This window comes from Leptodactylus fuscus, chromosome 2 (genome assembly GCF_031893055.1).
Source record: "Leptodactylus fuscus isolate aLepFus1 chromosome 2, aLepFus1.hap2, whole genome shotgun sequence".
Classification (NCBI taxonomy): Eukaryota; Metazoa; Chordata; class Amphibia; order Anura; family Leptodactylidae; genus Leptodactylus; species Leptodactylus fuscus.
Window position 1 is genome coordinate 269,999,762 of NC_134266.1, and position 25,095 is coordinate 270,024,856.

Consider the following 25,095-nt stretch of genomic DNA (forward strand, 5'->3'; position numbering starts at 1 on the left):
GCTACAGAAAATGGCCGCTTTGACTGTAAGCGGCCATTTTCTTGTAGCGCGGACATGCGCAGTCGGCTCTGCCCAGACCTAATGCCTGGCATGGTGAATTCAGAGCCGGAAGACGCCGCGGGGACGCTGCACGGAGAAGACTTCTCGGAGAATCCAGCCGACCCTCACTCGTGGACTTGGTAAGTTCAATTTGATCAAATGTTGCCTACCCCTGAAACGAGCATTTTTTCCCCCATAGAGTATAATAGGATCCGATATTCGACTTGAGTAGTCAAATATTGAGGGGCTACTCGAAACGAATATTCAACTACTCACTCATCTCTAGCGGGCTGCCCATTCCGCCTTGCAGTAGCTAACCTTGTAGTCGGCCCATTCATTTGAACCAACTCCGTAGGGGGGAAGCCGCGACTGTCAGAAGCCGTGGCAGGATCCCCGCGTCACTCTTGGTGCCAAAATCCGCCAATCTGCTCCCCCCCCCACACACACACGCGTGAACGTAGCCTTAGATGTTTCCACTATTTTGTAACTTTTTTTTTGTCTAAATTTTCTATCCCTCCAATTATTTTTTTAATATTTTTAGATGTATATGTACATACGTCTGTGTTACATAAAGTTGCACTTTGTTTTGCTCTTTTTTTATCTAAATTTGAAATTTGTTCCAAATTTTTTTCTGTGTATATTTCTGCGTTACGTCAAGTGGCCTTTTTTTTTTTTTTTTTTTTTTTACTTTTTCTACTTCTTTTATTGCTCTTTTTTTTGGACTAAAATTGTATCTGTCAACAAACTACTGAAAGGATTGTGTCGTGTGTCCCGATAGCTCATCGTTTCGGTCAAGTTTAACTACCGTAATTACTGCCCGTAATTACTCATTTCTAAAGGAGCCATGAATTATTAAAATTCAAATGAATCTGTTCGGTTCTGCACAAACATATTTAACAAAGAGCCTGGCTGATCTAATCAACAAGAGGGAAAAAGATATTTAATTAGATTTTGATGAAAAATAGTGTTTAATTTATTGCATAATCAATTATTAATTAGCGCAATGAGGAGAAGCGGCCGCGGTTACTAATTAACTCATTTAAAAATTATGAATAACCTTTCAGGGTGTAATTGTTTCTCGCGTCCTGTCACCACGAGGATGGAAACCATATCCTAACTACATAGATGCCCATCTAGATATGATGCCTTTACACGTTGCGTTGCGAGCTGATAAATTGCCCTCCGTAGACTTCACATCTCCGTGACATTTACCGTGGTGATGCCCGCGTAGAGTTTTCCAACTAAATGATTATTTAGGCTAACATGGATTTTTTTTTAAAATTGTTTATTATTTGGAGATATTGAGATCTTAAAGGTGCACCACCACGTTAAAGGGATCCTATCATTCAGAAGAAATTTTTTGTCCCTAATACGTCGGAATAGCCTTAAGAAAGGCTACTCATCTCCTACCTTTAGATGTCTTCTCCATGCCAACGTTCCGTAGAAATAATGGTATGCAAATGAGTTCTTTCGCAGCACTGGGGGCGGCCCTAGTGCTCAAACAGCACTGGGGGCGTCCCCAATGCTGCCAGAGAACTTTCCATTGATGCCTCCATCTTCTTTAGGAATGTCCTCTTTCAGAGCAGAGTCGTCTTCCGGCGTAGGTGGTGAAACTTGTAGGCCTCGGGCCTCAGACAGAGGCAACTGCACATGCCACAGGAAGTAATCAGCCATTTTCTTGTGGCCTGTGCGCATGCGCACTCGGCTCTGCCCGAGGCCTACAAGTTTCACCGCCTATGCCAGAAGAAGACAAAGTAAGAGGACGTTCCTGAAGAAGATGGAGGCGGCGCTGGAGAGTTCTCCCATAGCATTGGAGACGCCCCCAGTGCTGCGAGAGAACTCATTTGCGTACCGACGAAAACCGGTATTTCTACGGAACGGCGGCGCAGAGAAGACATCTAAAGGTAGGAGACGAATAGCCTTTCTTAAGGCTATTTCGACGTGTTAGGGACAAAAAAATCCTTCTGAATGATAGGATCCCTTTAAGGTGGACCTTTACGACATACACAGAATATTCGATATGTGGAGAGAGAGAGTTGCGTACATGTGACACCACCTCTTCAGATGCAGTAGACTTGAGTCAAGGGTTGAGAGACCCCCACTCGTGAGGCAGGTGGGGCATCTGGTGGATATGGTGTGAATATCCAAGATGGGAGTACCCCTTTAAGCTTATATGGAATATCCACAGAAATTGGGACCTTCAACTCAAGACAGTAGATGTTTGGAGACCACCCATTTGTTTATTCCCAAGCCACCATATATCTTGTACACGTCAATGAGGGGTTGCAGTGCTGATATTAAATCAACGTCTGTTGGGGCATTATTGAGCTGTTTGAGTAACTTCCATAGACTTCAATACAGGAATCTTCTCCATTGAAGTGCATAAAGAATGCAGTAGAGGTAGCCGGGACCCTCTTTACTTTCAATGGGTAAGGATCAAAGAAATGGAACCTAAACCTATCAAGCATTTCTTATAAAGGGTTAAGATGTGAATATCCCTTTAAACAGGTTGTCCTAGTTTCTTTTTCTTTGAAAAACAGCGCCACAGTTGTCCACAGGTTGTGTGTGGTATTGCAACTCACCCCCATTAACAACCCTAAGGATAGGCCAAAAATAAGGAAATTCTTGGTCAACTCCTATAAGATACCTTTTCTTTGTTCGCCGCAGTGGAATCCTTCCCTGCAAAAGAGACTTCCCAGGTAAAGTCAATATCCTTGGCCTCGGCTTAAAGGGATTTTCCATAATATAATGATCATGAGAATAGTCCAAAAATCTGTAATTTTCCTCCACCACCACCACCACCGAGACTGCGTTGCAATACCAGATAAAGCCACATGGACAAAAAGCAATGTACGTAGCGCCCCGGAATATCCCTCGAAACTCTTTTTGGAACTAGCACCGCCCGATACATTGTGTCAAAACATAAAAACATACGCGATATAAGTGATGGAACTCTCGAGCTCGCGTGTAGCAGTCGGCGCTCTCTGACACTCGGGTTACAGAGACGCCTCGTAGAACATCTTTAAGGTCATGTTATTTTTGAAGCACACTTGTTGCCCGTTTAATCCGTCCAAGAGCCCCGAGAATCTTGTACCTTGGGTTGGTAACACACGGGCCGCCATGAGAAGTGTCAGCATGATGTATGACAGGCTTAAGAGCCCTTGTAGAGAGCTAAGTGTAGCCCGAGGGGAGTCTTAGGTTTCATAGTCGATTGTTCGGGAAAACTAGTGTTCGCCTGAATCGCTGTCACTGTCATTCGTACAAAAACCTCCCCCCCCCAACCGTATCCTTAGAATTTACATGACTACGTCCTTAATCCTTTTTTATTAGCGCACTAAATCACAGACCCTCTCACATCTGAAGCCTTGTAGGGCTTAGTCTGTGTCCCGCAATACCGGAGACACCCTTTAAGCACGAGATGGTTCAGGGCCTGTGATCTGCGGCGGCTCAGGTAACGCATCGCCACATGATTGCCAGTTATTTATCGCCTGACAACTGCGAACAATGAAACACAATACAGTGCGAGGACTTTTATGTCTCCAGCAGGCAGTCAGGTTCTTATTGACCCCGTGTGTGTAATGCCCAGACTCTCTATAAAGGGATAGCATATCGCTCTATAGGTTATTTGCTTTGCTGTTGTGCAACCATCGTACGCAGTCGCGGCAGCCGTTTCGTCGACCAAAGTTTGTCATAGTAGATGAAGCGATGGGAACGAAAAGCTGAGTTTGATCTCCTGCAACCCAAAACCCACTAATTTATCACAAAGTGCAAACACGGCAATTTAATCTTAATAATGTGCGGATCCACAATTGTACACAATTACAGACCTGCAAAATATGGTCATACGAATGGGGCTTTATAGAGCTTTCTGCTCCACAGTGACCCCCACACAGTACAATCTGCTTCACAGTGACCCCACACACACTACAATCTGCTCCACAGTGACCCCCACACAGTACAATCTGCTCCACAGTGACCCCCACACAGTACAATCTACTCCACTGTGACCCCCACACAGTACAATCTGCTCCACAGTGACCCCCACACAGTATAATTAGATCCACAGTGACCCCCACACAGTACAATAAGATCCACAATGACCCCCACACAGTACAATCAGATCCACAGTGACCCCCACACAGTACAATGTGCTCCACAGTGACCCCCACACAGTACAATTAGATCCACAGTGACCCCCACACAGTACAATGTGCTCCACAGTGACCCCCACACAGTACAATTAGATCCACAGTGACCCCCACACAGTACAATGTGCTCCACAATGACCCCCACACAGTCCAATCTACTCCACAGTGGTCCCCGCACAGTACAATTTGCTCTATGGTGGCTCCCACACAGTACAATCTGCTGCACAGTGACCCCCACACAGTACAATGAGATCCACAGTGACCCCCACACAGTACAATCTGCTCCACAGTGACCCCCACACAGTACAATTTGCTCCACGGTGGCCCCACACAGTACAATCTTCTTCACAGTGACCCCCACACAGTACAATCTGCTCCACGGTGGCCCCCACACAGTACAATCTGCTCCACGGTGGCCCCCACACAGTACAATCTGCTGCACAGTGACCCCCACACAGTACAATGAGATCCACAGTGACCCCCACACAGTACAATCTGCTCCACAGTGACCCCCACACAGTACAATCTGCTCCACAGTGACCCCCACATAGTACAATTTGCTCCACGTGGCCCCACACAGTACAATCTGCTCCACAGTGACCCCCACACAGTACAATCTGCTCCACGGTGGCCCCCACACAGTACAATCTGCTCCACGGTGGCCCCCACACAGTATAATCTGCTCCACAATGACCCCCACACAGTACAATGAGATCCACAGTGACCCCCACACAGTACAATCTGCTCCACAGTGACCCCCACACAGTACAATCTGCTCCACGGTGGCCCCCACACAGTATAATCTGTTTCACGGATGGGTACACAAAGAGTGGGCCCCGAGTGCCACCTCTGTCACCCGTGCCATAGGTTCACCATCACGAGTCTAGAGAGAGGTCCCCTTTAAGTTATTCTTTGTAGAGTTCTATCTTTTCTCCCTTTGGTGATGTTTTTGTTAAAAAGGTTTATCTACAGATACTTCCTCTGGAGTTCTTTGGCTGGGTTCACATATATTTATTTGGACAGGATTTTGAGGCAGAGGTCACTTCAGAATCCGGTCAAAAAACCATGTAGCTGCGACTATTATTAGGCCCAAATGAATGGGGGGAGTGTTCCTGCCACGGACTCTGCGGCGGATTCCGTGGAAAGAAAGAGGTCGCTTCTTTTTTCCGCGAGCATCACAAAACCACTAGCAGAAAAAAAGAAGTGAACGGGTCCCATTGTAGTCAAAATTGGGTACCGCGTCAAAATCTGGCCCAAAAAACCCTGTGTGAACCCAGCCATAGTGTGCCGGACCGTGGGGGTTCCAGGCTGGTTCTACATGGGTTCATGAGCCATGTTATCAAAACCAATACCTGGAGCCCAAGTTTCTCTACATCCCCCCTCCTCTCCCATGTTCTATAGGGCTTGGCTTTCATCCAGTCTGCCGGCCATCACAGTATGACTCCGGTTCTTGTCCCAATCACTTGACCCTTGAGTTGACACCATCTCTGCATAACCCCTTTAATGATACCAAAACATAGGTTGTGATTGCCCTCCAGGTGGTCTGGTGCCAATGTAGAGTTCGGGGTAGTCCCACTTACCCAAACACGGTAAGGCTTCTCTTCTGTGAAGGTGGCGATGCCAACAACCGGTATAGAAAAAAAATGTGTGCTTTAACATAGATCTCATTGTTTGCCCTGTAAGGACGGTGACTGGTTGTAGACCCAGGTGTTGAATTACTTGCAGATTTAACCCATTTGCTGGTAGATGAAGTTCATCTTTCTACTCAATTAGCTATATGCAAAGATTCCCAGTCAGACGGATTGCGAGCAGCGGCGGCGGCGGAGGCTGCACCAGACTGTCTGCAAAACTGGTCCAATCCTAAGCCTCATTGGAGGGCACATATCATTACCCGTAGGTCAGGGCTAAGCGGTGGAAACTCATCATCTGTCTCAGACATCTAGCTATAAAAAATAGCGCCCTGGCCTGTTATCGCTTCCGTAGTTCCCCCGCGCTAATATTCTCCTACCTCATTTACCTAATTAAAAGGAATCCCCAAATGGGAGCAACGAGATGATAGAAACGTATAGACAAATTAAAAATGAATCTTTGGGGCTCGGCTTGTAATTGACTTTGCAGATGTTCATAAATAGGGTACAAGTCGCATTTCCAGCTCCCGTCGGACGGTAGATAATTTGTGACGGGGCCCCGATGACATCGGAGGGGCTCCCTGCGGACCTCGATAAACAAACCCATTTATATGGTAGAATTTCAGCCACAGATAGGATCACCAGAGATTCCATCATCCAAAGCAAAGACTGTACACTCTGTGTCTACAGGACAGTCCAAAAATTTTAGGAAGGTGCGGAAAAAATGAATGAAAGGTCAGCAATATTTGGTGCACTCTTTGCTCTATGGAGAAGTGATGATCCGGCCTCCACAGAACCCTGATCTCAACATCGTCCAGTCTGTCTTGGAGGACTTGAAGAGACAGACGGATTGGAAGAAGCCTAAATCCACAGAAGTTAGTGCTCCAAGATGGCGGCGGGAACAACTTCCATGCCCGGTTCGGCCAAAAACTGTCTGCAAGTACCGAGAAGAACTGATGGAATGCAAAGGGCAAAGGTCGCACCGAATATTGATGGAATGTTCGTTGGTCTTTCCTTCATTTCCTAAATTTGGTTAATTGACAAAAATAAACTATTAACCCTTCCAAACGTTTGCACAGGACTGGATGTCTATCGCCTGTAAGTCGCGTCTCTTAAATTTTTTTAAAATGTGCTCATTCGCCCTCCGGCCCCCCGTTCAGCAAACAATCGATAGCAGATGTTGCTCTCCGCAGCCTCTTTCAATCAGTTCCTTAATTTCACACTCCATAATTGATTCGTCTGGTTATTTATTAACCTCACCTCTTAGGCTTGGGAAAAACCAAAAGGTAACATCAGGCCGCTCGTGTGTTTTTTTTTGTAGATTTCTGCTGACTCGTCTCAATTTTCGATGACTGGGTTGGAGGGGGCCTCGTTCCCCGGCTCATCATTTATTGTCTGATTTCTCTCCAGTCCATCTATCAAGATCATCTCCCCCTTCTATACCAGACCCCTTTACTCTATCACTAGGTCCCAGGGGTCGCCCATTTTCTTGACCTTGTAAATTACTGTCTTGGCTGATCTTTTGTCATTGTTAGCCTCCATCAGCTCTTGTTTTTGATTTTGCTGTCTTATGGGTTTTCGTGTCTTTCATCTGCTGGTTTAAGGCTCTGGCATGTCGGGGCTGTACATACTAAGAGCCTGCTGGTTTGACGAGTGATGTGGATGCGGATCTGATGGGGAGACGAGGACAGAGGAGGCAATAAAGCAGAACTGCCCCATGACATCCAAATTGTGCAGTCGGCTGTTAGGATCGAGGGGCCAATATGGAGGTCTTGTAGTTAATACCATGTGGGCATTTGTGTGCAAGATGTCTGCAAGTGATTAAAGGGTTTTTTTCTTTAAGTCCAACACCCAGGACTAGGGTTGAGAGATCGGGAAAGATCGGATCCCGATCGGCGATCGAGCAAATTTCACGATCGGGATCGGCTGGAAAATGATCGGATTTTGAAATCTCAAGATCGGCTCAACCCTAAAAGTGACTTTTCCCATAGAGAAGCATTGACTAGGGTTGAGCCATCGGTATCGGGAAAGATCGGATCCTGATCGGCGATCGAGCAAATTTCATGATCGGGATCGGCTGGAAAATGATCGGATTTTGAAATCGAAAGATCGGCTCAACCCTAAGGGCTCGTTCACAAGGCATACACGTGCCAAATCTCGCGGGACCTAAAAGTGACTTTTCCCATAGAGAAGCATTGACTAGAGTTGAGCGATCCTGATCGGGAAAGATCGGATCCCGATCGGCGATCGAGCAAATTTCACGATCGGGATCGGCTTGAAAAGGATCGGAAATCGGATTTTAAAATCGATCCTGAAATCTCAAGATTGGCTCAAGCCTACCCAGGACCCCAACAATTCAGCTGCTTAGGCAAGCAATGCTTTTGCTTCATAGACCAGTGAAGCCATATTCATTCCTCATTTGGCATGTTTGCAGCTCAATCTAAACTGCAATACCAAACACAACCACTATACAATCTGTGGTGCTGTGCCAGGTATTTATTAAAGAGGCATGACGCAAGAAGGTATTACACCAATCCAATATCAGACTGCTACAGATCAGATAGATCATCATTTAAAGGAATCCTTTCACCACCTCGAACAACTCCAACTCGTTTTAATCTTTAATAGACACCGCTCCACTGATTTAGGCACAGTTGGAATTTTTTCTCTAGCCCCCACCATTCCTGAGTAATCCATACTTGTAATTTCAGCAACTAATATCCTAATTACACTCTCTTGTTAGGTGGGCGGTCCTAGGTCGGAGAAGATAGTCAGGAACCGCCCACCTATCAATGTAGGTACAGAAACTACCAGGAGTGATTACTCAGGAATGGTGGGGGCTAGAGGAAAAATTCCAACTGAGCCGGAATCGATAGAGCAGCGCCTATTAAAGGTATTGGAAGCTAGACAGGTCCCAAAAAATCACTTTTCTTTGGCAAGTGTATTAATATTCAGGGATGAGGGACAAAACTGAATCTTTAGCCAAACTATGGTCAGTATAGTTTATTATATGTAAATAATGTCTTTGAAGTATATCTGGCCCTACAGATGAAACATGTTTAATGTGAGGCTTTCAAAGGATTAACCTAAACTGAAACATTGTGACGAACCATCAGCTGTATGAGCAAGACTAATCCAGGCATACACATAAGACCAACGTTGATTAAAATCTTATTATATTAGATAGTTGTGGGACCTAAGCAGTGATTTAATACATTGTCATCTAGATAGACTTTCATAGATTGAAGCTGCCCCAATAATCTGGTGTCCTTGTAATCCCTCTGGATTTTATGTGTAACTTGTATCGACTATAATACTGGTGTCTTTATATGTAGCAGAAGTGTCTTCGGCCCCTCAGACATCAGAGCCCGAATATGATGACTACCATTGCACCTCTGATTCTACGCCTTGGACTCATGGCCAGCTCCTGATCTCATCTCCGATCCCCCCCCCCCCCTCTTCCCTGTGGTTACTGAGCTGTGATTAAAAAAAAGTTAAACATTCAGATGACTTGACAAAGTAAGTCATTGCCTGGCTGAGTGATAGTGGGAACCCCACACAGACTGTCAGTGATCCAAGGCCGACTCCATCTGTCTCTGTCATTCATGCTGCCTGCTCTAATGACCTTTTCTGACTGTATTATCACCCTCTCAGTAACCGGAGACGGATCAGCGGATTCATCTTCTTAGGGAAACCTGTCAGCTCCTTGTGTACATGTCTGTACACTATTATGCAGAACCAAGATATGCTACACCTCATAGGAGGCAAGAATGTCTATCTGACTCAATCCCAGGAACTAATGTGTCCTGCGATATGTAGTATAGCATTACTAAGATAGGTTGTGCTGAATATTTATATATAATTATATTACAGTAATACAAAAATATAACTACTATAATACTACTCCTATGTACAAGAATATAACTACCATAATACTGCCCCTATGTACAAAAATATAACTACTATAATACTACTCCTATGTACAAGAATATAACTACTATAATACTGCTCCTATGTACAAGAATATAACTACTATAATACTACCCCTATGTACAAGAATATAACTACTATAATACTACTCCTATGTACAAGAATATAACTACTATAATACTACCTCCTATGTACAAGAATATAACTTCTATAATACTACTCCTATGTACAAGAATATAACTACTATAATACTACTCCTATATACAAGAATATAACTACTATAATACTGTCTCCTATGTACAAGAATATAACTACTATAATACTGCCCCCTATGTACAAGAATATAACTTCTATAATACTACTCCTATGTACAAGAATATAACTACTATAATACTACCGCCTATGTACTAGAATATAACTACTATAATACTACTCCTATGTACAAGAATATAACTACTATAATACTGCTCCTATATACAAGAATATAACTACTATAATACTACTCCTATGTACAAGAATATAACTACTATAATACTGCCCCCTATGTACAAGAATATAACTTCTATAATACTACTCCTATGTACAAGAATATAACTACTATAATACTACTCCTATATACAAGAATATAACTACTATAATACTGTCTCCTATGTACAAGAATATAACTACTATAATACTGCCCCCTATGTACAAGAATATAACTTCTATAATACTACTCCTATGTACAAGAATATAACTACTATAATAATGCCCCCTATGTACAGGAATATAAGTACTATAATACTGCCTCCTATGTACAAGAATATAACTACTATAATACTGATCCTATGTACAAGAATATAACTACTATAATACTGCTCCTATGTACAAGAATATAACTACTATAATACTGCTCCTATGTACAAGAATATAACTACTATAATACTGCACCCTATGTACAAGAATATAACTTCTATAATACTACTCCTATGTAAAAGAATATAACTACTATAATACTGTCTCCTATGTACAAGAATATAACTACTATAATACTGCCCCCTATGTACAAGAATATAACTTCTATAATACTACTCCTATGTACAAGAATATAACTACTATAATACTGCTCCTATGTACAAGAATATAACTACTATAATACTGCCCCCTATGTACAAGAATATAACTACTATAATACTACTCCTATGTACAAGAATATAACTACTATAATACTGCCCCCTATGTACAGGAATATAACTACTATAATACTGCTCCTATGTACAAGAATATAACTACTATAATACTGCCCCCTATGTACAAGAATATAACTTCTATAATACTATTCCTATGTACAAGAATATAACTACTATAATACTGCTCCTATGTACAAGAATATAACTACTATAATACTACTCCTATGTACAAGAATATAACTACTATAATAATGCCCCCTATGTACAGGAATATAAGTACTATGATACTGCTCCTATGTACAAGAATGTAACTACTATAATACTGCTCCTATGTACAAGAATATAACTACTATAATACTGCCCCCTATGTACAAGAATATAACTACTATAATACTACTCCTATGTACAAGAATATAACTACTATAATACTGCCCCCTATGTACAGGAATATACCTACTATAATACTGCTCCTATGTACAAGAATATAACTACTATAATACTGCTCCTATGTACAAGAATATAACTACTATAATACTACCTCCTATGTACAAGAATATAACTACTATAATACTACTCCTATGTACAAGAATATAACTACTATAATACTGCCTCCTATGTACAAGAATATAACTACTATAATACTGCTGCTGTGTACAAGAATATAACTAATATAATACTACTCCTATGAAAAAGAATATAACTACTATAATACTGCTCCTATGTACAAGAATATAACTACTATAATACTGTCTCCTATGTACAAGAATATAACTACTATAATACTGGCCCCTATGTACAAGAATATAACTTCTATACTACTACTCCTATGTACAAGAATATAACTACTATAATACTGCTCCTATGTACAAGAATATAACTACTATAATACTACTCCTATGTACAAGAATATAACTACTATAATAATGCCCCCTATGTACAGGAATATAAGTACTATGATACTGCTCCTATGTACAAGAATGTAACTACTATAATACTGCTCCTATGTACAAGAATATAACTACTATAATACTGCCCCCTATGTACAAGAATATAACTACTATAATACTACTCCTATGTACAAGAATATAACTACTATAATACTGCCCCCTATGTACAGGAATATAACTACTATAATACTGCTCCTATGTACAAGAATATAACTACTATAATACTACTCCTATGTACAGGAATATAACTACTATAATACTGCTCCTATGTACAAGAATATAACTACTATAATACTGCTCCTATGTACAAGAATATAACTACTATAATACTTCCCCTATGTACAAGAATATAACTAAATTAATACTGCCCCCATGTACAGTACAAGAATATAACTACTATAATACTGTCTCCAATGTACAATATAACTTCTGATATAGACATAATAAACCTATGTAATAAGGTGAATGAATTTACATTTTAGCAGGATTTTGGTTTCTGTTCCTATAGTTTGTATAAGATCCAAAACACAAATGAGATCTCTGCCTGCCAGGGAGTGCTCAGTGTCTGGGCCACATCTTGCACCTGCATCATTTCAGATTTTCCGTTCTGGTGAATCACTCGATACATATAATTTCTCATCCTTTGAGGAAATGTTGTTCATTGATATCCATATTGTAATTAACTGCCCTCGCAGTGTGGCGCTCACGCTGTCTGCCTCTGCCGTTGCTTGATCCTTGACGTTCAATTACGCTTACCCCGGTGTTTGTTCTTGGGAGCGCATGTTGTTCATTTGCAAGACTGATGGTTAGTCATAGGGCATATCATTCAGTCTGATGTATTTATCTGCTTAATGCAAAACGGTTACTATTCAGCGGCCTAACAGTAAATGAGATTGCATTACAAATTACTGTCTGGTAAGGATCAGAGGTATTTATGAATTATGCCGCACCACGATTCTGATTGCATTTGTATATTTCACGATTCAGATACAGACATAAGACAGGTTTACTGGATCTCACATAACTACAGGTGAAAGAAAACTGACATAATTAATTGTGCTGAAGTATTTCCTGCTTAGGAAAAGAAACAAGAATATAACTTCTATAATACTGCTCCTATGTACAAGAATATAACTACTATAATACTGCCCCCTATGTACAAGAATATAACTACTATAATACTGCCCCCTATGTACAAGAATATAACTACTATAATACTACTCCTATGTACAAGAATATAACTACTATAATACTACTCCTATGTACAAGAATATAACTACTATAATACTGCTCCTATGTACAAGAATATAACTACTATAATACTGCTCCTATGTACAAGAATATAACTACTATAATACTACTCCTATGTACAAGAATATAACTACTATAATACTGCTCCTATGTACAAGAATATAACTACTATAATACTGCTCCTATGTGCAAGAATATAACTACTATAATACTACTCCTATGTACAAGAATATAACTACTATAATACTACTCCTATGTACAAGAATATAACTACTATAATACTGCTCCTATGTACAAGAATATAACTACTATAATACTGCCCCTATGTACAAGAATATAACTACTATAATACTGCTCCTATGTACAAGAATATAACTACTATAATACTACTCCTATGTACAAGAATATAACTACTATAATACTACTCATATGTACAAGAATATAACTACTATAATACTGCCTCCTATGTACAAGAATATAACTACTATAATACTGCTCCTATGTACAAGAATATAACTACTATAATACTACTCCTATGTACAAGAATATAACTACTATAATACTGCCTCCTATGTACAAGAATATAACTACTATAATACTGCTCCTATGTACAAGAATATAACTACTATAATACTACTCCTATGTACAAGAATATAACTACTATAATACTGCTCCTATGTACAAGAATATAACTACTATAATACTACTCCTATGTACAAGAATATAACTACTATAATACTACTCCTATGTACAAGAATATAACTACTATAATACTGCTCCTATGTACAAGAATATAACTACTATAATACTGCTCCTATGCACAAGAATATAACTACTATAATACTACTCCTATGTACAAGAATATAACTACTATAATACTGCCCCTATGTACAAGAATATAACTACTATAATACTGCCCCTATGTACAAGAATATAACTACTATAATACTGCTCCTATGTACAAGAATATAACTACTATAATACTGCCCCTATGTACAAGAATATAACTACTATAATACTGCCCCTATGTACAAGAACATAACTACTATAATACTACCTCCTATGTACAAGAATATAACTACTATAATACTACCTCCTATGTACAAGAATATAACTACTATAATACTGCTCCTATGTACAAGAATATAACTACTATAATACTACTCCTATGTACAAGAATATAACTACTATAATACTGCTCCTATGTACAAGAATATAACTACTATAATACTACTCCTATGTACAAGAATATAACTACTATAATACTACCTCCTATGTACAAGAATATAACTACTATAATACTACTCCTATGTACAAGAATATAACTACTATAATACTACCTCCTATGTACAAGAATATAACTACTATAATACTACTCCTATGTACAAGAATATAACTACTATAATACTGCTCCTATGTACAAGAATATAACTACTATAATACTGCTCCTATGTACAAGAATATAACTACTATAATACTGCTCCTATGTGCAAGAATATAACTACTATAATACTACTCCTATGTACAAGAATATAACTACTATAATACTACTCCTATGTACAAGAATATAACTACTATAATACTGCTCCTATGTACAAGAATATAACTACTATAATACTGCCCCTATGTACAAGAATATAACTACTATAATACTGCTCCTATGTACAAGAATATAACTACTATAATACTACTCCTATGTACAAGAATATAACTACTATAATACTACTCATATGTACAAGAATATAACTACTATAATACTGCCTCCTATGTACAAGAATATAACTACTATAATACTGCTCCTATGTACAAGAATATAACTACTATAATACTACTCCTATGTACAAGAATATAACTACTATAATACTGCCTCCTATGTACAAGAATATAACTACTATAATACTGCTCCTATGTACAAGAATATAACTACTATAATACTACTCCTATGTACAAGAATATAACTACTATAATACTGCTCCTATGTACAAGAATATAACTACTATAATACTACTCCTATGTACAAGAATATAACTACTATAATACTACTCCTATGTACAAGAATATAACTACTATAATACTGCTCCTATGTACAAGAATATAACTACTATAATACTGCTCCTATGCACAAGAATATAACTACTATAATACTACTCCTATGTACAAGAATATAACTACTATAATACTGCCCCTATGTACAAGAATATAACTACTATAATACTGCCCCTATGTACAAGAATATAACTACTATAATACTGCTCCTATGTACAAGAATATAACTACTATAATACTGCCCCTATGTACAAGAATATAACTACTATAATACTGCCCCTATGTACAAGAACATAACTACTATAATACTACCTCCTATGTACAAGAATATAACTACTATAATACTACCTCCTATGTACAAGAATATAACTACTATAATACTGCTCCTATGTACAAGAATATAACTACTATAATACTACTCCTATGTACAAGAATATAACTACTATAATACTGCTCCTATGTACAAGAATATAACTACTATAATACTACTCCTATGTACAAGAATATAACTACTATAATACTACCTCCTATGTACAAGAATATAACTACTATAATACTACTCCTATGTACAAGAATATAACTACTATAATACTACCTCCTATGTACAAGAATATAACTACTATAATACTACTCCTATGTACAAGAATATAACTACTATAATACTGCTCCTATGTACAAGAATATAACTACTATAATACTGCTCCTATGTACAAGAATATAACTACTATAATACTGCCTCCTATGTACAAGAATATAACTACTATAATACTACTCCTATGTACAAGAATATAACTACTATAATACTGCCTCCTATGTACAAGAATATAACTACTATAATACTGCCTCCTATGTACAAGAATATAACTACTATAATACTGCCCCCCCCCACCCCTATGGATCCATATGACTGCTATCATTCTTCCCTGTCAGTATTCTTCCTCCTCACGGTTTTCCTTGTCAGATATAATTGCATTCCTTCCCCCTCCATCACAAAGGTCAGCGTTCGTTGCTGTCAGGATAATCGATACTGATCTGTAGTAAAATATTAATAGAGATCACATATCTATATAATGGATTCTGATGCGGCGATGCTTCATACCTGCTGTCTGATAAATCATACGTGTTTCCTGGGGGGGGGGGGGTTGCGGTCTGCTAGTACATAGGTCAGCGAACATTATGAGTTATTGCTGATGTGCAGATAGTGCTGTATACCTTGAGTGGGGCCGCTCACCTATTGACCCTATAAGTGGTTTGCAAACTCCTGTGCAGAGATAAAAGTTTATAAAAAAAATATCAAAACGTTCTCTTCAATCGGTAACAATGTTGTGGTGTTTTACACTGTGCTAATGCACACCACTATATTACCACGTATTGTAACATCCCAGTGGTATGGAGGCAGGACGTGGCACCATTCAGTACTTTTCTCTTTTTATGGATGTTTTTGCTTATGGATACCCTATGTATCTCACAGTAATTGTTCTACGAAAGACTATCATACTGTTCCATAGAACATGCTCTCAAGGACTATAGCTTTGCTGTACATACTGATACATGATGGACAGAATCACTTCACTATCCTTACATGTTGGCACATGAAGCCCTTTCAACGCCCTAGAACGAATGCACACACACTCTGTATACCTCTGTATAGGCACAGCACTGTCTGTACAAAGGGATATATCTTTGCCGTACATACTGATACATGACGGACAGAATTACTTCACTATCCTTACATGTTGGCACATGAAGACCTTACAACACCCTAGAACGAATGCACACATACTCTGTATACCTCTGTATAGGCACAGTGCTGCCTGTACAAGGGGATATAGCTTTGCTGTACATACTGAATTAGTATGAAAGGAGTCATTTTGTCCTTATAACGTGGCACACGGAGTGCTTACTGCTCTTTAGAATGGTTCACACACTCTGTGTACCTCCATATAGGTACAGTGCACCCAGCACTGTTTGTACAAAGAGATATAGCTTTGCTGTACATACTGAGACAGAATGCACAGAGCCATTTCGTTGTCATTATAAGGTATTGCAGTTAATAACAGCTTTAATGTCATAGATAAAGACTGATACTGAGGCTAGTCATGTACAAAATAGTCATGTGCCATTGGGAAATAGGGGATAAGTTCCAGTTTGGTAGAGGTCTAATCACTGGGACCCCTAGCAATCAAGTGTATGCAGGTGCATTGCACCTTCTTCTGAGGCACGCTGCCCCTCCTTTCATAATTTGGGAGTTGTGGGGAGAACAGAAGTGCGCCATTCTGCTATTATGGTGTCAATCGCTCCATTTAGACGAGGTTGCATGGTACCCTCTATTCCTGAGATTGGTTGGGTTGCCATTGGATGACCCCACAACGATCCATATCTTATAGCCTATCCTGAGGACAGGGGTTTATTTGCATTTATGGGCACCCTGTGGCACATTCTCTTTAGGCTCCATGCACACTGGGTAATCGGTTTCTACATCAACTGAATTTGCTTGGTCCAAGTCAAGAGTTGAGACTCCTTACATCATAGTGCTCTATAGTGCTCTACCGTCCCCTATGTAAATAGTATAAGACAGCAGAGGTGCAGGGACTCCCAGAATCCATAGATCACCATGATGCAAAGGAGTCCCATCTCCTGACCAGGTTCTGGCTGAGGAATCCAGCCGATTTACGGGTCAAATTTTCCGGTCCGGATTGCGCCATGTGCCTTAAGTGTTAATGTGCGGCTTCCCCTCAGCATTACCATGCATTCACTTTTTCAGATTTACCTCCTCGTATTTCTTGTCCCGATCAATTTGCATTGATATCGTGTTGCCGTAGAATTAATTGAAAATAAATCATAGCGTCGGAACGGGGGGAAGTCAGAGGGCTGTCAAATTTTCTAGGATTGTGATAATGAATTAATTTCAATAATTAGTTCTGTGAACAGATCCGTGTGTGAGACACTGTAATAGATTATAGTCGGTGTGAGCTTAGTGTATAATGTATGGACGGCAGGTGATAAATATTCTCTCCCCACCCACTGTACTAGTAGAGAGCTTGTGCTGTCCTCCCGAATATCAAAAGTATCATCTCTTTTTGGGTTTATATGAAAGGAACCATGACAATTTTTTTTTCTGCTTGGTTGTTTGGAACCTATAACATATAAAGGACTAGTTTTTGTAATTTTTTTTCCAATATTTTAAGAAATTTGAGCATAAATTCACAAAGTAACCAATTTTTATCGATTTAAAAGGACCTTCCATCATTTCCTCCAACTCCATCCATCAATAGAGGTGACCTTGCTGATTCTGGCACAGTTGGAATTTTTTCTCTAGCCCCCACCATTCCCAAGTAATCGCTGCTGGTATTTTCAGCACAATTATACTCTCTGTGGGCGGTCTCTGTCTACCTGCTCCAACTTAGAACCGCCCACCTGCAGAAATTGTGCTGTAACTGATAGAATGATTGCTCAGGAACGGTAGGAGATAGAGAAAAAATTCCAACTGCGCCGGAATCAGTGGAACAGCCTCTTTTTAAAGATGTAAAAAGCTGGAGGTGATGAAAGGCCCCTTTTAAATCTTCCCACTGATCCAGAGCCACCACTCTGGTCTCCACTGGTCTTATGTAGCTGACTTCTTGTGCATTATTCATATGACCGCTGAGCTTCAGTGGTCACATGAATGATGTATGTGACGTCATTACTGCAGGACCAGTAGGTATACATCATTTCGGCAGTATAATTAACTGGGTGAGTATTGATTATTTTTTGCTGGTACAGTCCTGGTCTGATGTTTTTGTATTTTTTTAGATAACTTTTTCATATTTAATTTACACATTTGATTTACTGTTGTTTTTGTTCATATTTTTTTAATTTTTTATTTTAAATGTAAGATCTTGGAAGGAATTGATTTATTGTCTTTTAAGATTTATAAAAGACCTGTCCGCTATTCTACAAATCAACTAAAAATCGTGACTCTTCTCATTGCTCACTGCAGCCATGCACCTTCTGGGTCTAAACTGGCACCTACGGCCGTCGGAAGGGCAGATGTATGAGATTACGGAAGACAGAGCCAGCAGTTGGCCTTTGCCGACGGACGTCACCTTGTATCCCCCAGGGGGAACGGGGTTAGAATTACCAGAAAGGAAAGGCAAAGCACCCAGTGAAGGTACGGTGTGTTATCCATGTTGTGAGTTTTTTGTACTCTCACCAGTTCACCTGACTCATGACATCATGCACCATTTAACACAAATTTCCATTGTCCGGCTATGTCCCATTCAAAAAAATTTTGCACGAAATTTACAAATTTTTGTATTTTTGGTTTGTATTTCTTTTATATTGTAAAATTTCTTTGTTCAGTTTTTTTTGTTTCAGGTTAGTCCCGGTTCACATCTGCAGTTGGGCCATTCCTTTCCCTTTTCTCTCTGCATTTTTCGTGCAGAAACCACACGGACCCCATTAATCTAGTCCAAGTGGACACTCATGCGCAGATGTGAACCAGGCTTTACTTTTGCATTATTTCTATGCAATTATTGAAGTTTTTCATATGTTTTACACCAATTTCTTTCGACCATGTGGTCGGGCTAGCTTTTTCCAAAAAGTTTTTCATCTTTTCCTTTAAAGCAGAGGCTCACAAACATTTTTTTTTCCGTAGACCACTTTCAAAATTTTACTGGTTTCGGGGGACCCCCTGCTGCTACATTTCTACCATATTCCCAAAACTCGTCAAAAAATGTGAGGATTAGATCTAACAATTGTCCCGTCGAGTCTCCCATGGACTCCTGGGTGTCCACCTGGACCACTTTGGGAATCATTGCTTTAAAGCCTGGGTTATTACTCCAAAATGGGCCCAGGCACCAGTCTACTGAATATAAGGTAGAAGGAAGAGTTTAGACAACATTGGAATTTCCATTAAACTTTTGGTTACTTCTTGTTCCCATTTACGTTACTAATGGAACCATAATTGTAAAAAAAATATCCAAAAACTTAACAATTGTCTCCGAATTTGACCGGGCCACATTCAGACTCAATGTTTTTACCTGATCTTTTTGTATTTTTTTTACGGAGAGAATTTCCAAGTCATCTTTTAGTGTACAAGTTCCCGTAGAGTTAAGTTTATGGCAGGAAAAAAAAAGTCAATTTGCCGATTGGACGCGATGGCCATCCATCTTTAAAGAGTTCAAAGTTGGGGTTCTTTCCACGTACAACTATTTCCTTAGATCCCCCTTATCTGTACCAGATGGATCAAATTATCAAGAAAACTTTTCCTAAATCATCACTTTAAAGGACTTTCCAAAAATTAGGCAAATTTTTGTTACAGAGAGCCCAATACATGAGCCATGGCCTCCTACGGGGGGAGGAAGGGGAACATTGATGTAATAGATAATATATTGGGCTGTCTATATAGATATTAAATGCAGTCATAAAGCTTGGAATTTTTGGAAAGGGGCAAATTCTAGTTCCAAACTATTGCCCTTTCTGCCCCAAGCAGATCTTATATTAAACATGTGAGGGTTCCTCCAGCCGTATAATAGACATTATTGTGCTTGCCTTACACTGAGCAACAGACACAGAACAATTAGCGAATGTCTGGATTATTTCACTTCTGAGAAAGAAGAGGGGGAGAAAAAAGGTTCACATATTTTCAGCATGACCTTATTTTTTTAATGTGTTGAGATACCAATAAAAAGTATGAGTAACATTGAAAAAAAAATAGAATTTTAACAAACACATTGACCAAAATTTTAATTTTGAAAAAAAAAGTATAGAATTTTTGAAATTTGTTTTTGAATTTATATTTATTTATTTATTTTTTATCCTTGCTTGTAATTTAGCCTACAAATTGCTGAATTTGGTAGGAAATACTCATCCCCTCCTAAGTTCATAACCGGCAGCCATAATGTAGACATTGTCCAGAGCTGTCAAATTGAGAGCGTACGGTTTAGCGATAATTTTTTTTACTGTTTTTTTAATTTTTTTTTAACTGCTAATTTTAGGACACAAGTGCTTCTGGTGGTGGCGTAATTATGTCATTTTAGACAATTACCCAATGATTTGGAGCATGGTCAGGAGAGTCATGGCCATAGATGAGGACATGGGGGAAGGATCTTTTATGCCTATAATATGAATTCTAAAAAAAAAAAAAAAAATGTAGAAAATTTACAGAATTTTACAAAATGAATTTGGAAATAGGTTATTTAAAAATGTAAATTAATTTTTTTATATATGTAAATAATATCCTGTACAGTTTAGAAAATCCACCTATAAAGCCCCTTATCTATTAGTCAAACTGATGAAGAACAGTAACAAAGAGTGTCTCCCCCCGGGAGGACCCAGCATGTCCATCTATTACATGAACAGCCAATAGATTTTAATGAGGACAGTGTAATTCTTCATTTGTCCAGTGGGCACACTGTAGATAATCTAAACATTTGCTATGAAGTTCCTGCTGAGTTGATCAGTGGGAGTCCTGTCAGTGGGACACCTTGAGATTCACTTATTGTTAGGAGACCCACCACAAAAAGGTATTGGTCAGATGAGAAAACACTTTTTAGACAAGTATTGCTGTGAATGAAAGCATATCGCTATCGTTGGTGGGAGTCTGACCAAAGGGGGACAATATACTGTGTAGAGATCAGTAAAGGGGGTGTTATACTGTATGGGGACAGTAAAGGATGTGATATACATTGTTAGGGCCAATAAAGTGGGAATTATACTGTGTGTGGGAAGTGAAGGAGGCGTTAGACTATGTGAGGGCCAATAAAGGGAGTGTTATACTGTATGAAGGTCAGTGAAGGGGGCATTATACTGTTTGAGAGCCAGTAAGGGGAATGTTTTAATATGTGAGGATAGTAAAGGGAGCATTATACTGTGTGGAGGGAGCATTATACTGTGTGGAGGTAAGTAAAGGGGGCATTATACTGTGTGGAGGTCAGTAAAGGGAGCATTATACTGTGAGGAGGTCAGTAAAGGGGGCATTATACTGTGTGGAGGTCAGTAAAGGGGGCATTATACTTCGTGGAGGTCAGTAAAGGGAGCATTATACTGTCTGGAGGTCAGTAAAGGGAGCATTATACTCTGTGGAGGTCAGTAAAGGGAGCATTATACTGTCTGGAGGTCAGTAAAGGGGGCATTATACCTCGTGGAGGTCAGTAAAGGGGGCATTATACTGTCTGGAGGTCAGTAAAGGGGGCATTATACTCTGTGGAGGTCAGTAAAGGGAGCATTATACTGTCTGGAGGTCAGTAAAGGGGGCATTATACTGTGTGGAGGTCAGTAAAGGGGGCATTATACTTCGTGGAGGTCAGTAAAAGGAGCATTACACTGTGAGGAGGTCAGTAAAGGGAGCATTATACCTCGTGGAGGTCAGTAAAGGGGGCATTATACTGTGTGGAGGTCAGTAAAGGGGGCATTATACTGTCTGTAGGTCAGTAAAGGGAGCATTATACTGTGTGGAGGTCAGTAAAGGGAGCATTATACTGTGAGGAGGTCAGTGAAGGGGGCATTATACTGTGTGGAGGTCAGTAAAGGGAGCATTATACTGTGAGGAGGTCAGTAAAGGGGGCATTATACTGTGTGGAGGTCAGTAAAGGGGGCATTATACTGTGTGGAGGTCAATAAAGGGGGCATTATACTGTGTGGAGGTCAGTAAAGGGGGCATTATACTGTGTGGAGGTCAGTAAAGGGAGCATTATACTGTGTGGAGGTCAGTAAAGGGAGCATTATACTGTGTGGAGGTCAGTAAAGGGGGCATTATACCTCGTGGAGGTCAGTAAAGGGGACATTATACTGTGTGGAGGTCAGTAAAGGGGGCATTATACCTCGTGGAGGTCAGTAAAGGGGGCATTATACTGTGTGGAGGTCGGTAAAGGGAGCATTATACTGTGTGGAGGTCAGTAAAGGGGGCATTATACCTCGTGGAGGTCAGTAAAGGGGGCATTATACTGTGTGGAGGTCAGTAAAGGGGGCATTATACTGTGTGGAGGTCAGTAAAGGGAGCATTATACTGTGTAGAGGTCAGTAAAGGGGGCATTATACCTCGTGGAGGTCAATAATGGGGGCATTATACTGTGTGGAGATCAGTAAAGGGAGCATTATACTGTGTGGAGGTCAGTAAAGGGGGCATTATACCTTGTGGAGGTCAGTAAAGGGGGCATTATACTGTGTGGAGGTCAGTAAAGGGAGCATTATACCTTGTGGAGGTCAGTAAAGGGAGCATTATACTGTGTGGAGGTCAGTAAAGGGAGCATTATACTGTGTGGAGGTCAGTAAAGGGGGCATTATACCTCGTGGAGGTCAGTAAAGGGGGAATTATACTGTGTGGAGGTCGGTAAAGGGAGCATTATACTGTGTGGAGGTCAGTAAAGGGGGCATTATACCTCGTGGAGGTCAGTAAAGGGGGCATTATACTGTGTGGAGGTCAGTAAAGGGAGCATTATACTGTGTAGAGGTCAGTAAAGGGGGCATTATACCTCATGGAGGTCAATAACGGGGGCATTATACTGTGTGGAGGTCAGTAAAGGGAGCATTATACTGTGTGGAGGTCAGTAAAGGGGGCATTATACCTTGTGGAGGTCAGTAAAGGGGGCATTATACTGTGTGGAGGTCAGTAAAGGGAGCATTATACTGTGTGGAGGTCAGTAAAGGGGGCATTATACCTCGTGGAGGTCAGTAAAGGGAGCATTATACTGTGAGGAGGTCAATAAAGGGGGCATTATACTGTGAGGAGGTCAGTAAAGGGAGCATTATACTGTGAGGAGGTCAGTAAAGGGGCCATTATACTGTGTGGAGGTTAGTAAAGGGGGCATTATACTGTGTGGAGGTCAGTAAAGGGAGCATTATACTGTGTAGAGGTCAGTAAAGGGGGCATTATACCTCATGGAGGTCAATAACGGGGGCATTATACTGTGTGGAGGTCAGTAAAGGGAGCATTATACTGTGTGGAGGTCAGTAAAGGGGGCATTATACCTTGTGGAGGTCAGTAAAGGGGGCATTATACTGTGTGGAGGTCAGTAAAGGGAGCATTATACTGTGTGGAGGTCAGTAAAGGGGGCATTATACCTCGTGGAGGTCAGTAAAGGGAGCATTATACTGTGAGGAGGTCAATAAAGGGGGCATTATACTGTGAGGAGGTCAGTAAAGGGAGCATTATACTGTGAGGAGGTCAGTAAAGGGGCCATTATACTGTGTGGAGGTTAGTAAAGGGGGCATTATACTGTGTGGAGGTTAGTAAAGGGGGCATTATACTGTGTGGAGGTTAGTAAAGGGGGTGTTATACTGTATAGGGAACATAAACGGGGCGATATACTGTGTGGAGGTCAGTAAAGAGGGGTGTTATACTATGTGAGGGCAGTAAGGGGGGGATTTTACTGTGTGGGGGCCAGCAAATGGGGCATTATCATGTGTGGAGCAATTTTATGGAGGGTCGCAGAATAGGGAATTCTAGTGGACGAGATGGCGTGGCATGCTGCAGTATTTTGTCCAGATTTTCTGACCTGCAGATGGGGGGCAGTTCCATTACAGAAGGGACCAAATGACAAGTTTGCCCCTGACTGCACGTGCGCTGTGTGTCTTTTGTTCTCGAAATTGATGGGGCTCCCTGAGGTTTGGCCCCCACCTTTCTTAAAGTGTTGGCCTATCCTAGCCATAGGCCTTCACTTTCCTAGATGTAAATACCCCTTTAATAGGGTTTTTCTACTATAAAATGCTTGATAATAACAAACATTCAGTGACTTCATGTCACCCAGCTTTCTAGAGTCCTGAGAATGTCAAATCTGCCTCATATATCCTATTTCCCCAGGCAGATATATAGGGGGGGGAGAGGGGTCAGCTGCAGGTCCGGGTATAGATTGTGGACATGGGTGCCGATGGGTGGGGGTTGTGAAGTTTTTGTAGAAATCTAGTAAATAGATCCTAATTGTCTTATCTGCTGCAGAGTGTTGTGGGAAGTCCTGTA

At 40.3% G+C, this 25,095-nt stretch overlaps 1 protein-coding gene across 6 annotated transcripts in view; it reads left to right on the top strand.

The window, feature by feature from the left end:
* The window catches only part of TENM4 (teneurin transmembrane protein 4), a 1,026,741-nt gene that overhangs the window by 852,810 nt on the left and 148,836 nt on the right, over window positions 1-25,095 (top strand). For all 6 annotated transcript variants that reach the window (XM_075266230.1, XM_075266232.1, XM_075266233.1 and 3 more), the window contains one exon: window positions 19,138-19,308. In XM_075266230.1, coding sequence (XP_075122331.1) covers window positions 19,138-19,308 — 171 coding nt within the window. The remainder of the gene's footprint in view (window positions 1-19,137; window positions 19,309-25,095) is intronic.